This window comes from Lepus europaeus, chromosome 16, assembly GCF_033115175.1.
Source record: "Lepus europaeus isolate LE1 chromosome 16, mLepTim1.pri, whole genome shotgun sequence".
NCBI lineage: Eukaryota > Metazoa > Chordata > Mammalia > Lagomorpha > Leporidae > Lepus > Lepus europaeus.
The window spans coordinates 50,132,820-50,150,693 of NC_084842.1; the positions used below are offsets into that span (position 1 = coordinate 50,132,820).

Below are 17,874 nucleotides of genomic sequence, written 5' to 3' on the forward strand. Positions count from 1 at the left end.
CTGGGCCAGGCCAAAGCCAGGAGCCAGGAGCTTCATCCAGGTCTCCTACATGGGTGCAGGGGGACCAAGCATTGCTGCTTTACCAGGCACATCAACAGGGAGCTGGATCGGAAATGGAGCATCCAGGACAGGAACTGGAGTCCCAGGTGGTGGTGTTATCCCACTGTACCACAATGACAGCCCCTGTTGTTTTATCTTTAATAGGAAAACTTTCTTATATTATCCCACGTTTTTTATCAAAAATTAATGAAAAATAATTTGGAGGAATGCTTTTATTAAACAACATATTTTATAAATTGATAGACTTTCCCACAACATAGATACCATGCTTTTTGAAAATTGAGGTTCTTTGTGTATATTGTCCAATTTTCATTAAACTATTCTTCCATATTTTTCTCTTAGATTTGCCAGCCAAAAACTTCTGGTTTTAAATAGTTCATAAAAAGTATTTGGGAGTATTCATATGAAAATGATGATTGTTTTCATAGTTGTGTCCTTCTTTGTAGGATCCAAATCTAAAAAAAAAAAAAAAAGTAACTGACATGTAAAAAAACTCAGAAGGGTATGTTCTTATGAAAATCCCAACATCATTTATTATGGCTTGTTTACTTATAATAAAACCAAGATTGATGTGACCAATTTATAAAACAGCTAATTAAGGAATAAAGGAAGATATATAATATGTATAGAATTATATGTGTAATATATATAGAATATATTAGAATTTAAACCTCCAAAGCCCTCATTCCAAAAGTACAATTGTTCAAGAACTCATGGCTGATAACACTGCTAAAAAGAAAGTCTGGATTTTCTCTCTAGTGTTGAGTTTGAATAATATCCAATTCCTAGCAGAGGGGCCATGAAAGCTGATGTTGTTACTCGTGGTATATTTGTGTATATAAAACAAGCATGCAGGGCCGGCACTGTGGTCCAGCAGGTTAAAGCCCCAGCCTGTAGTGTTGGCATCCCATATGGGCAACGGTTCAAGTCCCAGCTGCTCCTCTTCCAATCCAGCTCTCTGCTATGGCCTGGGAAAGCAGTGGAAGGTGGCCCAACTCCTTGGGCCCCTGCACCTGCGTGGGAGACCTGGATGAGGCTCCTGGCTTCTGGCTTTGGATCAGCTCAGTTCTGGCCACTGTGGTCATTTGGGGAGTGAACCAACAGAATGGAAGCGCTCGCTCGCTCTCTCTCTCTCTCTCTCTCTCTCTGCCTCTCCTCTCTCTGTGTAACTCTGACTTTCAAATAAATAAAATAATTCTTAAAAAAAAAAAAAAAGCAGGCACAACTTCCAAATCTTCTACAAGTGTTCATGGGCTGCAGATTAACTCTTACTTTGTTGATGAATAATTAATTATATAGCTGCAGTTGGTATGCTACAAACAAAAAACACCAGAAAGGAAGCAAAGGCCTTCTTTGCTTTTCTTTTCTTTATCAGCAACCGTAATACCCAATTAATTCATCTACTGTAGGAGATGGGAGATCTGCTTACTTTGTCACCTCAAAACAGTAAATTGATCTTCTGTATATAAATATAATTGAAAATTAATCTTGATGTGAATGGAATGAGAGAGGGAGTGGGAGTTGGGAGGGTTGCGGGTGGGAGGGAAGTTATTGGGGGGGGGGGGAAGCCATTGTAATCCATAAGCTGTACTTTGGAAATTTATATTTACTAAATAAAAGTTTTTTTAAAAATGGCCGGCACTGTGCTCAATAGGCTAATCTTCTGCCTGTGGCGCCGGCACACCAGGTTCTAGTCCCGGTCGGGGCACCAGATTCTGTCCCGGTTGCCCCTCTTCCAGGCCAGCACTCTGCTGTGGCCAGGGAGTGCAGTGGAGGATGGCCCAAGTGCTTGGGCCCTGCACCCCATGGGAGACCAGGAGAAGCACCTGGCTCCTGCCATCGGATCAGCGCAGTGTGCCAGCTGCAGTGCACTGGCCACGGTGGCCATTGGTGGGTGAACCAACGGCAAAGGAAGACCTTTCTCTCTGTCTCTCTCTCTCTCTCACTGTCCACTCTGCCTGTCAAAATAAATAAATAAATTCAAGAAAACTGAAATCATATCAAGTATCTTTCCCAACCACATTAATATGAAACTAGAAATCAGTTACAGAAAAAGAACTGGGAAGTTCACAGTTATGTGGAAATTAAACCCTGTACTCATGAAAAACCAATAGGTCAAAGAAGAAATCAATAAGGAAAATCAAAAAGCTTCTTGATACAAATGAAAATTGAAACAAAATATAGCAAAACATATGGCATGCAGCAAAAGCAGTTCTATAAGGAAAATTTATGGCAATCACTATCTGAGGTAAGAAAAAAAAAGATCTCAAACAATCTAACTTTACATCTCAAGGACTTAGAAAAATAAGAACAAACTAAGCCCACAGTCAAAATAAGGAAAGAAAAAATAAAGAACAGAGCAAAAATAATAGAAGATAGAAAAACAATAGAAAAAATTCAATAAAATTAACAGATGGTTGTGTTACAAAGATAAAACTGACAAACCTTTAGCTAGACTAAGAAAAAGAGGAGTGTCAAATAAATCAAATTATGAATGATGGGGGAGACATTACAATTGGTACTCTAGAAACACAAAGGATCATGAGATAACTATAAACAACTATACATGAATAAGAAACATATTAATTCATAGAAAAATAAGTCTACCAAGACCCAACATGAAGAAATACAAGGTCTGAACAGTCCAGTAATGATTAAGATTAAATTAGTAAGTAAAAACCTCCCAAGAAAGACCAGGATCTGATGGTTTCACTGGTGAAGTCTATATAACATTGAAAGAAAGATTAACATCAGACCTTCTCAGACTTTTTTCTTTAAAAAAAAAAAAAAGATCAAAGAGGAGGAAACACTTGCAAACTCATTTTATAAAACCAGAATTACCCTAATACTAATAAATCCTGACAAGGACACTACAAAAAAAAGAAAATAAGAGGCCACTATTCCTTATGAATATACACACAAAAAAATCTTCAAAAAATACTAGAAAACCAATTTTAACAGCACATTGAAAAGATTATACACCAGGATCAACTGGGATTTATCCCTGGAATGTAAAGATGGTTCAACATCCTTGCATCAATAAATCAGTAATTGTGATATACCATATTAACAGAATGAAGGACAAAAATCACATGATTATCTCAATAGATAAATAAAAAGCATTGAGCAAAATTCAACATCCTTTCACAATAATAATTATCAAAAAATTAGCCATAGAAGGCATTGTACCTCAACACAAAAAAGGCTACAGCTAATATCATGCTGAATATGACAAGCCCACAGCTAACATCATACTAAATGGGGAAAAATTGAAAGTTTTTTTTTTAAGATCAGGAACAAGAGAGAATGCCCATTTGTGCCATAGTAGTAAAAGTCTTAGCAGAACAAATAATAAAGAAAAAAAAAAATAAAAGACATCCAAATTGGAAATGAAGAAGTTAAATTGTCCCTGTTAGCAAATGACATGATCAAATACATATAAAAAATCCTAAGAACTCCACCAAAAATCTGTTAGGACTAATTTAATAAACTTAGTAAAAGTTTCAGGATACCAAATCAACATATAAAAATCAGTAGATTTCTGTACACTAACAACGAACAATCTGAAAAAGAAATCAAGAAGATAATCCAATTTACAATAGCATCCCACAAAAATAAATTTAAGCAAGGTGAAAGACTTCTAAACTGAAAACTAGGCAATATTGTTGAAAGAAATTGAAAGAGACACAAATGAAAAGATATCCCATGTCCGTGGGTTGGAGGAATTAATATTGTTAAAATATCCATATTACTGAAGATATCCTATCAAAACTCTAATGATATATTTCACAAGAATCGGAAAAACAATGCTAAAATTTATATGGAACCATAATAATCCTCAAATAGGATAAGCAGTCATGAGCAAAGAAAAAATAACTAGAGACATAACAACACATACCTGATTTCAAAATATCCTAAAAACATGGGACTGGCATAAAGCAGACACACAGACCAATAGAACAGAGTAGGGAGCTCAGAAATAAATCCATGTATTCATCAATTCATTGTCAAAAAAGGTGCCAAGGACATATGATGAAGGTAGGACAGTTCTTCAATAGATGGTATGGGGAAAAGTGGGCATCCACGTGCACATGATTAAATTCTTATCTCACATCATATACAAAAATAAACTCAAGGGGCCAGCACTGTGGCGCAGGAGGCTAAAGCCCTGGCCTGCAGTACTAGCATCCCATATGGGCACTGGGAGTCCCAACTACTCCACTTCCAATCCAGCTCTCCGCTAATGCAGCTGGGAAAGCAGCTCTACTCAGGCCGTTGCAGTCATTTGGGGAGTGAACCAGCAGATGGAAGACCCCTCTCTATATAACTCTCTTTCAAATAAATGAAATAAATCTTTAAAAAAGAAAGAAAAAGAAACTCAAAATGGATTATATATATATGGTAGTTTTATAATTTCAGACCTCATGTTTTGATGTGTGCCAGGCAATAATTTTCTGAATATGTTTCCCAAAGCACAGGCAACAATAGCAAAAATAACTAAATGATACTGCATTAAACTAAAAGGTTTTGCATACAAATGAAACAATCTAGAAAGTGAGGAGAAAGCCCATGAAATGGGAGAAAATATCTATACACTGTATATCTGATAAGGGCTTAATATCCAAAATATATAAGGAACTAAAACAACTTAGCAAGAAAACAGATGAACTGCTTTAAAAATGGGCAAGGGACCTGAATAGACGTTCTCAGAAGAAGCTATCCAAATGGCCAACAGGCGTATGGAAAAAATGCTCAGTGTCACAAATTAGAGAAAATCTAGAATTAAACTCACAATGAGCTATCACCCTGCACCTGTATCTGAATGGGGCCAGAATCTGTATTGTTCTTACTGAAACACAGCATGGCATTAACATTAAACCTAAATAAAACAAACTTAAATTTAAAATGCCAAAAAAAATGGCTATTAACAAAAATACAAAATATCACATTAGCAAACATATGAAAGAAAGAAACCCTGGGGGCTGGCACTGTGGCGCAGCGGGTTAAGGTGCTGGCCTGAAGCGCCGGCATCCCATATGGGCGCCAGTTCAAGTACCGGCTGCTCCTCTTACGATCCAGCTCTCTGCTGTGGCCTGGGAAAGCAATGGAAGATGGCCCATGTGCTTGGCCCACATGGGAGACCCGGAAGAAGCTCCTGGCTCCTGGCTTTGGGTCGGTGCAGCTCCAGTTGTTGCGGCCATCTGGGGAGTGAACCAGCAGATGGAAGACCTATACCTCTCTATCTCTACCTCTCTCTGTAACTCTGTCTTTCAAATATATAAAATAAATCGTTAAAAAAAAAACCCTATACACCGCTGTGGGAATATAAATTAGTGCAACCACTGTGGAAAACAGTACTGCATGTTCTTGAAAAATGAAAAATAACTTCCATAAGATCTACCATCCTACTTCTTGGTATATGTCCAAAGGATATTAAATCAGTGTTGAAGAAATATCTCCCAATAAGAGAGGGAAGAGATGTACAGTTCGGCACTCACTCCCTTGGACTTACCCCTAAGGGTAAGCTAAAAACTTGCCATGGGACTCCAAATTCCATTAAGTTGGCAGGCACCAATGCCATCTTACTAGTTAAAGTGATCAGTTTAAGTTTATAGCTGATCATAAAGATAGGAGTAAGTGTCAAAGGGATCACATAAACAAGACTAGTGTCTGCTAATAATAACAGGTAGAATAAAAAAGGGAGAGAATGATCCAACATGGGAAGTGGGATACACAGCAGACTCATAGAAGGGCAGATGTCCTAAACAGCACTCTGGCCTCAGAATTAGCCCTTAAGGCATTTGGATCTGGCTAAAAAGCCCATGAGAGTATCTCAGACATGGAAAACCAAGACACTGTGGCAAAAAATGACCTAAATGAAAGATCTCTGTGAGTGAGATCCCGGCGGAAAGAACAGGCCATCAAAGAAGGAGGTACCTTTCTCTGAAGGGAGGAGAGAACTTTCACTTTGATTATGGCCTTGTCTAAATAAGGTCAGAGCTTGTGAACTCAAGAGGCTTCCATAGCCTTGATAGCTCATGACAAGAGCCTCGGGTGATTACTGACGTCATAAACAAGAGTGTCAATTGTTAAATCAACAACAGGAGTCATTGTGCATCTACTCCCCATGTAGGATCTCTGTCCTTAGTGTGTTGTACTATGTGAATTAACAGTAAAACTAGTATTCAAACAGTACTTTATACTTTGTGTGTCTATGTGGGTGCAAACTGTTGAAATCTTTACTTAGTATAGAGTTGATATTCTGTATATAAAGATAATTAAAAATGAATCTTAATGAAGAATGGGATGGGAGAGGGAGTAGGAGATGGGATGGTTTGCAGGTGGGAGGGTGGTTATGGGTGAAGAACCACTATAATCCAAAAATTTATAGTGATTAAATAAAAGTTTTCCATTAAAAAAAGAAATATCTCCCATATTTACTGCAATTTTATTCACAAAAACCAAAAGATGGAATCAACCTATGTGTCCATTGACAGAATTTCAAAGATGTGGCACCCACACACACAAGAGAATATGAATCCTTTACAAAGAAGGAAATTCTGTCATTTATGGAAACCATGATGAACCTGAAGAACACCGTGCCAAGTGAAATAAGCCAGGCACAGGATGATAAATACTGAAGGATTTCACTGTGGGATCTAAAGTATTGAACTCCCAGGAGCACAGAGTAGAACGGTGGTTTCCAGGGGCTGAGAAAGAGAGAGAGTAGTAGAGATTTTAGACACTGTTCTAATTAGGTTAAGTTCTGGAGCTCTATTGTACAGCTCCGTGACCACAGATGATAATAATACATATCCTTGAAAGTTGCTAAGAGAAGAGACCTTACACATTCTCACCACGATTTTTAAAATTCAAGCAGGCCTTCTACTTATGCCTTTGTTATTTTCATAATTAAACTGAGTGAGAAAGCAGATCCAGCTCCCTTAACAGTTGGTTTGGCTCAATCTGTAGTTGTGGTTAGCCAAAAATACTTTATTTGGATTTCTCTACACTCCTGGTATATGAAGAATAAGGAAACAAAAACATTATTTTCTTCCCAGATTTTTCTAGCTTTCATTTAGGAAGTCACCTCAAAAGCCAAAGGAGAGGGGCCAGTGCTGTGGCGTAGTGGATAAGGCCACAGCTGTGGTACCAGCAGCCCATGTGGATGCCAGCTCAAGTCCCGGATGCTCCACTTCCAATCCAGCTCTCTGCTATGACCTGGGAAGGCAGTGGAAGATGGCCCAAGTGCTTGGGCCCCTACACCCACATGAGAGACCTGGAGGAAGCTCCTGGCTCCTAGCTTTGGATGGGCCCAGCTCCAGCCATTGTGGTCATTTAGGGAGTAAATCAGTGGGTAGAGGATTCTCTCTCTCTCCCTTTGTCTCTCTGTAGCTCTGCCTTCCAAATAAATAAATCTTAAAAAAAAAAAAAAAGTCAGAGGAGGGAAACTTTCCATTTTACTTCTACCATTACTACCACAAATACTATGTATTGTTGTTCTCACATGATGACTGAGCAGTCATGATATGCACTATTCTAAGAACTTTATGTGTCATTCAAACCTCAAGCCACCTTAGGATACATGCACTACTATGTTTTTCCCATTTTTAGATGAGAAACTTGAGATTTGGAGAAGCAACTGCCCACAGTGGCCCAGCTGTTGCCAAGTGTGCAGATTAGAGCCAGGAGCCTGACCACGGATCCCAAGCCCTTCACAACCACATTCCACCTCTAGAATACAGATAGATACAGAAATGGAAGCAAATCAAGACTTGAGGGGTAGGCACAGCAGTTAAGACACCACTTGGGAAGTCCACAATCCACATCAGAGTGTTTAGGTTTAGGTTGTGGCTCTGCTTCTGTTTCTAGCTCTCTGCTAATCTACACCCTGGGAGGCAGCTGGTGATGATGGCTCAAGTGGTTGCTGCCACCCCTGTGGTAGACCCAGATGGAGTTCTGGGCTCCTGGCTTCCACCTGACCCACCCCTGGCTCTACGGGCATCTAGGGGAGTGAACCGGTGGATAAAAGATTTCTCTCTCATATGCACTTGCTCTGCCTTTCAAATAAATAAAAATATACAAATGTTTTTATCTAAAAATAAAGTTAGCTTTAAAATAAATAAATCCCAAAGCCTAGGCGCAACCCCAGGAAGTCCAGAATAACTGGCCTGGGATGGGGCCAAGGCGATGGTGAGGTTATAAAAGTTCTCCAAGTGACTCTCACGTGCAGCTGGAGCTGAGACCCACAGCAGCCCCATGGTGCTAACAAGCTTCCTTCCCAGCGAGCGGCAACATAACCCTGGGGAAGGTACTTCACGTTCCTCAGCCTGTGCTTCCTAAACTGGAAACCAGGGCTAACAGGAGTACCCCCCAAATGGGCTTGACTGAGAAAACACACAAACCTCCTAGAACAGGGTCTGGGACAGAGTGGTACCCGAATGGCGGCTATTGTGGTGGGGACCATGGGGATGAAGATGGTGACGGTGACGTTACCGGGACCTTTTTTGACCTGAGGACATGTTTCTCCACTCCAGAAAGCAAGTACCATAACTCCAACCCAAGCAGGGTTTTATCATCTTTATCGTGTACTCCCTTACCTGGAACAAACTTCTTGAATCCAATAAAACTTTGCAGTAATATTTAGGACCCCTAAAGGGCATGCAACAGCTCAGAACCATAGTCTACAACATAAAGGAACTTGCTCACCTTGGATTGAAACGAATTTTCTCAGGAACTTCTCTGTGGTCTATGACCATTTTCTGGTTGTCTCTATAATTAATGGGGTCATCAGGGATCCTAAATTTAGCCATCTGAATTTCAGAATCACTCAGCTCAGCATGGGAGATTCTTGCATAACCCAACCTGTAGGAAAAATAGAAATGGTTTCTAAGGATTGTATTATCATATCAAAGTCTGATGAGACCTAATAGAGAGCACCTTCATTATTAAGCCAATGTCACCTTTCTAACTCTACTCCATATATCACAAGAATTAGCTTGATTTATTACTCTAAATATTAATAGAAATAATTTTATTATATAACCAAGGAGTATGTTCACAGGTTTCTCTAAGTATACTTAGCAACCTTACTTTACTTTTTCCACTAGTGAATATTCTGTCTACATAAACTGCTTTCACATAATTATATTTGAGTTAATAACAGGGACTCTTCAGATTGGCAGGAGCATATGCCTAAATTTTTTCTTACCTTTAAAAAAAATCAAATATTACACATATATTTTCACTTCTGAGTCAAAAATCAAAGATTTTCTATGTCTGAAAAAATTCCACATCCTGTTTTTGGCTCAGAGCTTTCAGTTCTCCAGGAAATTCAATGCATTTCTATCCAAATAGTTCTGAGAAGCTCAGATGGGAAAATGCAGCAACCGTGAGAAGCAAAGAATTCATCTTATTTTTATTTTGCCTCATCCAAGAAAAAAAAAAAAAAGAATTACTACTCCATCTTAAGTCATTCATTCATCCAGTGAAGTAAATGGATATCAAGTCCCTACCACACACAGCACTGTTCTAGGTACTGGGTTAGGTCCCTCTGTTCTCGTTGAGGACCAATTAAGGAAGTGGGTTGTGTAGAATCTATCAGTTGATGATGGGCACAAGCACAGTACGGAGGACAGGGAAGCCAGGGGGGTAGAGGCTGCTGCTTTCTGGCACCTGGTCAAGGCAAACTCGCTGATGAAGTGACATTGGAGCCAAAAATTGAATGAGGTGAGGGAGCAAGGCACACAGATCCAGGAGAGTGGGGTTTTTGTTTGTTTGTTTGTTCTTTAACAAAAGCAGTGGCTTTACCCACTATGTCACAGTGCTGAGCCTAGAGAGTGTCTAAAAGAACGGGAATCACATGGAGCTGGTGCTGTGGCACAGCAGGTAAAGCCACTGCCTGCAGTGCCGGCTTCCCATATGGGCGCCACTTCGAGTCCCAGCTGCTCCACTTCTGATCCAGCTCTCTGCTATGGCCTAGGAAAGCAGTGGAAGATGGCCCAAGTCCTTGGACCCTGCACCTGCATGGGAGACCCGGAGGAGGCTCCTGGCTGCTTGCTTTGGTTGGGCCCAGCTCTGCCTGTTGCAGCCATTTAGGGAGTGAACCAGCAGATGGAAGATCTCTCTCTCTCTCTCTCTCTCTCTCTCTCTCTCTCCCTCTCTGTAACTGCCTTTAAAATAAAATAAAAAATCTTAAAACAAAAAGAGAGAGAGAACACCACAAATGCCAGGGTCCTGAGGTAGAAATGTGGCCTGATATTTGGGAACTGACTGTACCCTGAGTGGAGTAGGAGATCTGAGGGGAAACATGGGAGATTAGGGTGGGGTGGGTGTTGGCGACAGGGGAAGCAAAGCCTTCCTTGCAGGCACCTTAAGGACTTTGTTTTGTCTGACACTGAGCTAGGAATCCATTAAAGGGGTTTAGGCAGAGAGCTTCGGTAGGTCCTGTGTAGAAGACAGCCTCCAGGGAAAGGGCGGAGCAGGCAGGCTGGTTAGCAGCCCACTGCGGTGTCCTGGGAAGGAAACAGTGGGGGCTTGCGCCAGAGTGGCAAAAGGAGGAGCATTAAAACCAACCCCGTGAACCACATACAAATCAAAAGCAAACTCAGCACCAGGGCAGGCCAAGGCAGCGAGTCCACCTACCATGAAGGGGGCCTGGAGGAGTTGCAGCTGACCATCAGCCGTGGGTCTGAGCTGTCAGGGTAAGGCATTTGTCTAAGCTCAGCTTCCAAGTCCATGCAGCTCCTTGTCATTATAAGCCATGGTCTCTATTAAATCTAGGCTATTTCTCAAGTCTCTAAGATCAGAGTTCCAACCCATTCATAGCCACAGCCTTCAAGGACACTCCCAGAGTCCTTGAAGCTAGGGAACCTAACAAGCCAACCCTTCTAGCAAAGCATGGCCTCTCCTGCTCTTGTCCAGTAAGTACTTTATTAAGCACTTGCTAAGCACAGGGCATTAAATAGGTGAGTGAAATAAAGTTTATAGAATATGTTTTGTGCAAAGAAACTGAAAAACAGTGGTCCCTCACTTCATGAATTTGGGTATCCTTAAAACTCCCTTGCCACCTGTTACAGACCAGATGTTTGTGCTCCCCTCAAAATCCCTGTGTTGAAGCCGTAACCCCCCTCCCCCAGGGTGGCTGCACTTAAAGACGGGCCTCCATACAACTAATTACACTCAAATGAAGTCAGCAGGGAAGAGGGCAGATCCCACAGGACCAGAAGAGACACCAGAGAGCCCCTTCCCTCGCTTTGCAGCTACATGCCAAGGAAGGCAATGTGATCACACAGCAAGAAGGCACCGCCTTCCATCACCTTGACCTCCAGTACTAGGAGAAAATAAACTTCCATTGGATGTGGCATTTTGTTATGACAGCTGGAACTAATACACACTCATTAAGTTTTGTATATATTCACAAATGTATCAAACTATATACATAAATATAAATACCTGCATCAAGCCTGCCATCCCACTCTCCTAGGGAGAGGTAATATAGGTCTCAGGCCCACCAACTCGTGCAGGCCCTGTTCCTTGTTGACCAACAGTTTTTGCAATTTGGAATTATACTTATTTCTAGAAATTCTGATATGTCCATTAAAACAAGCCCTTTGGCAAATATTTGACCAGAAACATGTTTTCCAGCTGAGATATAAAATATTGACAAATGAACCCTTCAGCAGGCACCCTCCTACCTTAACCCTTTAAACACCAAACCAACAGGCAAGCTGCTTGTCCTATAATCATGCACACATGTTCTAGGCATGCTGGGGTTTCTGAGTTCATCTTTTATTTATTTATTTAGATAAATAGAGTTAGATAGTGAGAGAGAGAGAGAGAGAGAGAGAGAGAGAGAGAGAGAAAGGTCTTCCTTTTGCCGTTGGTTCACCCCCAAATGGCCGCTAGGGCCGGCCCGCTGTGGCCAGTCCGCTAAGCGGATCCGAAGCCAGGAGCCAGGTGCTTCCTCCTGGTCCCCCGTGTGGGTGCAGGGCCCAAGCACTTGGGCCATCCTCCACTGCCTTCCCGGGCCACAGCAGAGAGCTGGCCTGGAAGAGGGGCAACTGGGACAGAATCCGGCGCCCCGACCAGGACTAGAACCCGGGGTGCCGGCGCTGCAGGTGGAGGATTAGCCTAGTGAGCCGCGGTGCCAGCCGTGGGTTCATCTTAACCAGTGCAGGCCTAGCCTCCGAAGGGCCTCCGTGGCCCACTTCAGTAAGCATATGAACGCATGGTGTGCATTTTACTAATGCATCAAAGGTCCTTAAAAGGGGTCCACAGAACCTACAAGATCTGCTTCCTTCGCCCTTCCCACACTCTCTCCCCTCTCCTCCTTTGCCACCCCCTCCTCTGTACCCCCGAGCCCCCCAACACACACTGCAGCCCTACCAGCCTCCCTTTTCCTCAAACACATTCAGCCCTGCTGCCTTGTGGCTGTTGCACTAACGTGTCTCTCCCTGAAAGATGATTCTCTGGGACAGCCACGTGGCTCTCTCCTTCAAATCTTGGCTCAAATGTCATCTTTGTAAGACCTACCCAACCCCCTCCTCACCAGGACACCCTACCTGCACACCCTGGATGCTGCTCACCCTGTTCAGGCTTTTCCTATCACTCTGGTTGCCTTCTAAAACATGACATCATGCAGTTATGGGCAGAGAGCCGTCTCTGTTGTGCTGATTTCTATTCCTGCTGCCTGGCGTCCACTGTGCTCCATCAGTGTTTGTTGAATGACACGTGGGGTACAGAGCAGGAGAACCTAACAGTTTGCTTTCACTGGGCTGTGACTCATAAGTGAACAAGCCTTATCGCCACTGGCAGAGGAGTGATTTGAAGCATCCCTGGAAGGTAAGCATTGCTCCTCAGCAGTGCAGACCACAGTGTAGGTCATAGAAGGTAACACTGCTCGGTGGGTGACCGCTTCAACATCGTTTCTGTTTGCAGGCAGTCAAGATGGAGGTATGTGAGGGTGACGAGCCACGTGGAGGGCAGGCGGAGGCCCCGAGAGAGCCATCCAAAAGCTCAAACCAGGGTTCCCCTCACGGTCAGGGAGGGTAGTTACAGGCCGCAGGTCGAACATCCCCGAAGTTTCTGCAACAGAAGGGGCCCTGAGCGTCAGGGACGGTGCCCCACGGGGCTGCCTGACTGAAGGGGCCTGCAGGTGGTTCTCCACTTGCCTCTCGCGGGTCACCTCCCGTCTCACTGTCCTCCAGCCACACTGGCCTCCTCACTGTCCCCGAGAACGACTCAGCATGGGTCACCTCCCGTCTCACTGTCCTCCAGCCACACTGGCCTCCTCACTGTCCCCGAGAACGACTCAGCATGGGCCCTCAGGCTTTGCACTTTCTGTCCCCTGCCTGGCGCGCTCGTCCCAGTATCTGTGCAGGTGGACTCCCTCACTTCATCAGGCACTGCCCACCCTGCCTGCCCCGTGTAACCTCTCGTGGCCATTCCCAGAACCCCCATCCTCTTTACCTGCCACTTTTCTTTTTCTTTTTTTCTTTAATCATACTTATCTCTGTCTGCCATAGCCTATCATTTCTTACTTGGTTATCTTCTGTTTCTTCCCACTAGAGTATAAATGCTATGATGATCAAGAACTATTCCTATTCTATATTCCCTGCCTAGAACACAGCTGGTACTTAATAGATGATCAATAAATACTTACTTACCACATGAATGAATGGTCAGTCCTTCTTTTTTGCATTAAACTGCTCCCAGCTTTATTTAAATACTGCCTTCAAAGCTAATTTATGCAGTTATATACTTGAATTTTGAGATATTTCATCTATATTATTTTGGATCATATATATGTATCTATGTGTCCAATTATAGATAATCCAAATATGTGTGTGTGTTTTAATATTTTATATGGCATGGTATTTTTTAAAAATATTATTTATCAGACCTCTCACTACAGAATAATGATAGCCCCAAATTAATTCATGTAGCCAAGATTACATGATTAGAAACTGGCAAGGCTGAACTACAAACCCAGGACATTCTCATGCCACGCACCATGCTCTTTCCACCGTGTCCTGTAGTCCAAAGTGGTGCCATTCCTAGTGTGTGTTGATAGTTGTGAACTCACCCTGCCTAGTAGTTTACACAGAATCCCCATTACAAGATTAAGCTTTCTTTGCTTAGCTATTAGTTCTTTCTTAAATCATAAGGCTATGCCTCAAAAAAAAATTAACTAGGGTAACTAGCCAAAATAATGTTTATTAAAAATCACAAAAATGAATTGCCTCCATGAAGTTTCTCCTTCTGGGATAGACCCAGAAGATCACAGTAATAACAGATAAAAGCCAACCACCTGTGCTCACCTGATCAGCCCTCGATACATGATGTACTCACACCATCTGTCACGGTCTGTGCTGTCAATGTCCTGGAAGGCAGAGAGGAGAAGGTTCCGAGGTAAGAAGCAATGTTCTACTCTCAATTTCCAAAAGCACATGAGCTGCAGAGACCAAAAAATGCCTTTCTGCACGCCACTGTCTCTTCCTGGCTCCTCCGGATCCTTTCAGGTCCAAAGACTTGTTCATTCTACAAATATTTCTTGATCACCTACTATGCACCCATCTAGCTCCTATACTAAATGCTAGCAATACAAAGATGAGGGCCGACGAGAGAGGGAATCAGACAGGTGAGTCGGTAACCTCTATACCGTCCCAGGCTTCCTGCAGCTCCCCAGGTATCCCAGCCCAAGCAGAAGTGCCTACCTCTTCCTGGTCATCCTCTGTCACAGCACCTAACACACACCAGCTACACCACGGTGCCACGGTGCCTTGTTTATGTCCCCAGCCTCCCCTCCCAGGGCAGAGGGCGGGCCTCTGAGTCACTTTCAGCTGCCTGGTGCTTAGCATGAAGCCTGGCATTCAGCAGGTGTTCAATCTGTGTTTGTTAAATTGAATCATGGAAATATACACATTTCGAGAGCAATCATGAGTCTTTTTGATGTTGAAAGCTTGAGACCGGGGTTATTTTTCATCAGGGAAGTAGAAGAGAAATATATTTTTTCTATAATGTGTTGGTAGAACTATAAATAGGGAGCTTTTATATTGAAGGACGAAATCTCCATTTTCGTCTTTTTAAACATTCTATAAAAATTAGACCTGACTTTTTACTTCTGAATTCCACTATTAAAATCTAATTAAAACATATTTTTAAGTCATAAATCCACTGTAATTTATTATCCATCTCTTAAATATTTTTCTTAAGCTTGGTGCTAGACACATGGATGCCTGTTAAATAATCTTTATTATTATTTATATTACATACATATATTTTTTCATATACATGAATAAATGTGTAATACATTTAAATTCTTAATTAAAATTTTTAATGATAAGAAAGTAAAGAAGTAAAAGAAACATTGTCCTAATTTACCCCATGGAGAGATACAGATTTAGGCATTCAGCTGTCAGATTTAGTCATTCAGCTGTATATACTGGGAATAATATAAACTATATGTCTGTTTAACTACCATTTTACTTTATTAGGCTTTAAAAAGATGCTGCCAAATTTTAAGACTTCAGAATTTAAGCACTCGTTTCTTAAAGAGAAAAATCTGTTCATCTAAGCATTTATGAGGAAACTCCTCTCCACATTAATAAACTTCCTAATAGAAAATGCAATATCAGAATCCACTGCCACTCTTAACACAGCTTTTGGCCATGATAGTAGAAACCAACAAAGGATTAAATAAAGATCAAATAAAATTCCTTTTCCCAAAAATCATGTATACCCCTTACACTCACACACAATCCAAGAACACCCTTTATCACAGAGAGGCATTTTGTCCTTAGACTTGCCAAATATCTTATTAACACTCTTTTGCCCTTTACAGACCCATGTACTTACATATTTATCATATCTGATTTTATACATACAGCCAGACACATAATACATATATGGAGGGGGGTGCTTTGTGGACATGTTCTTCTGTTTCTTCCTCGTGATAGCCCTACATAGGATAGATATTACTATAGCCACTTATAGATGAGGTAATTGAGGCCCAGAAGCGTCAAGCAACTTGCCACAAGATCACGTAGCTGGTCAACATGGCACCAGCCAGCCTGGTAAATGCTAAGCAACTATGTGGAGAGACAGGCTCAGCACCAAGGCCACAAACAAGTGACTGGCGCCATCTTGGCCCTTCCAGCCATAGCAGAGCCACCAGCTGACTGCACCAGTAAACCCAAACAAGAACAGAAAGTCACCCAGTCAACACATGCAATCATGAAAATATTAAATGAGGCTGTTTTAAGCCACTAGGTTTTGAAGTAGTTTGTTCTACCATGGTTAAAAAAAAGAAACTGATAGACTGGGGTTCATACATTTTACTTTTCCCTTTTACTCTTTTGAACTCTCTTTAAGCTCTTGCCTTAGATAATCAGTCTTCCCTTCCCTCACCCACCACACACATGATAGCCAAATTAAAGTGGCCTTTTGGGAAGTTTTCTTTAGCCTTACTTTTATACTTCTCTAACCACATAGCAATATCACCTACCTCCATTGTTTCAATGGCCATCTATATGGTTGCAACCCCTTAACCCCTATCTCTAGTCCTGATTGCCTTTCAGAATTCCAGATCCATAAATCCACCTGCATATTGGACATTCCCATTAATGTCCTACAGATGCCCCAAATTCAGACCAAAGTTGAACTCATCTTCTTTGCGAAACTTTTCTTCCTTACATACTCTCTATAATAACAGATATCACCATCATGGTCTTCCGACTGGAACCCAACCCTCCGGGTTCATTAGGACTCCTTTCTGCCTTACCCATGAATGCAGAGATTAACTCCTCTGCCCAGTATCTGCCCTGCTTCTTTCGCAATAGTACAGTGTTTTTGGCTAGGTATAAAGCCATTAAGATCAAACATTACACCTCTCACCTGTTCAAAGGTGTGGAAATATATGGCTGAATCCCAGTCAATGAACTGTAAGTACATGTGTTGAAGGTCAGTTCCCTGGAATTTGCCTTGAGAGATAACTTGCCTGTGCTCCTAGTCTTTCTTCATGCCTTCTTCTACGCAGCTAAATAGAACATGGATGCTGCCAACTTGGACCACGAGGCAAATTTAGGAATGGAGTCCTTGTCAAATGGAACCACAGAACAGCATGGACTCCAGGCACCATGCATTCACTTGCCTGGACTTCTACATAAAGAAATACACTTCTTATGTAAGCCATTGTCATTTGTGTTTCCCATCACATCCAGAAAGCCTCATCATGTCATGCTGTCCCTCACCTCTCGTTCACAGTGCTCAGTGAACAGTGTTGCACTCTAAAAAGAGTTCAAGAGTAAAATAAACATAAGATGGATACTTTTCTCTACAGACATTAATTAAGACATGAAGTCAAAATGCAAAGGAGCCTTCAAAGGGTATAACTAAATATAGCAATTATATTCTTCATTTTAAATGAATGCATTTAACATTCTAGTGTGTGTGTGCATGTGTGTGTGTATCAGTCTTCTGAGGATTTCATTTATGTGTCTGTTCCCCAGAGCATGCTTATATCTGGGGACAATGACAAATTCAAGGGTTTTAGACCTGAAAAGGTAAATACAAAGTCATTTGGTGAGGCTCCGTGTGGCTGCACAGCCATTTTCTCTGTGTGACAGTTCATTGTGTCTTTTACTCTCAACATCAAAATTAACTTACATAATGTGGCAGACTGTATTTCCCGCTTGTGGCTGCAATAGTATCTCACTTGCCATATGATATTTTGTGACTTTAATATTCCTTCTCCCAAGAGGCAGGATTGCTTCCAGGTGAATTCGATCAGACTTGTGATGATGTACAGGGTTA

General features: G+C 41.8%; 1 protein-coding gene across 1 annotated transcript in view; it reads right to left on the reverse strand.

Annotated features, from left to right (window-relative positions):
• Positions 1-318: 318 nt before the first annotated feature.
• The window catches only part of CWH43 (cell wall biogenesis 43 C-terminal homolog), a 57,648-nt gene continuing 40,092 nt past the window's right edge, over positions 319-17,874 (reverse strand). The window contains exons 14-16 of the mRNA XM_062213087.1: positions 14,382-14,443; positions 8,770-8,925; positions 319-515 (exon numbers count right to left, since the gene is read on the reverse strand). Coding sequence (XP_062069071.1) covers positions 437-515; positions 8,770-8,925; positions 14,382-14,443 — 297 coding nt within the window. The 3' untranslated portion in view covers positions 319-436. The remainder of the gene's footprint in view (positions 516-8,769; positions 8,926-14,381; positions 14,444-17,874) is intronic.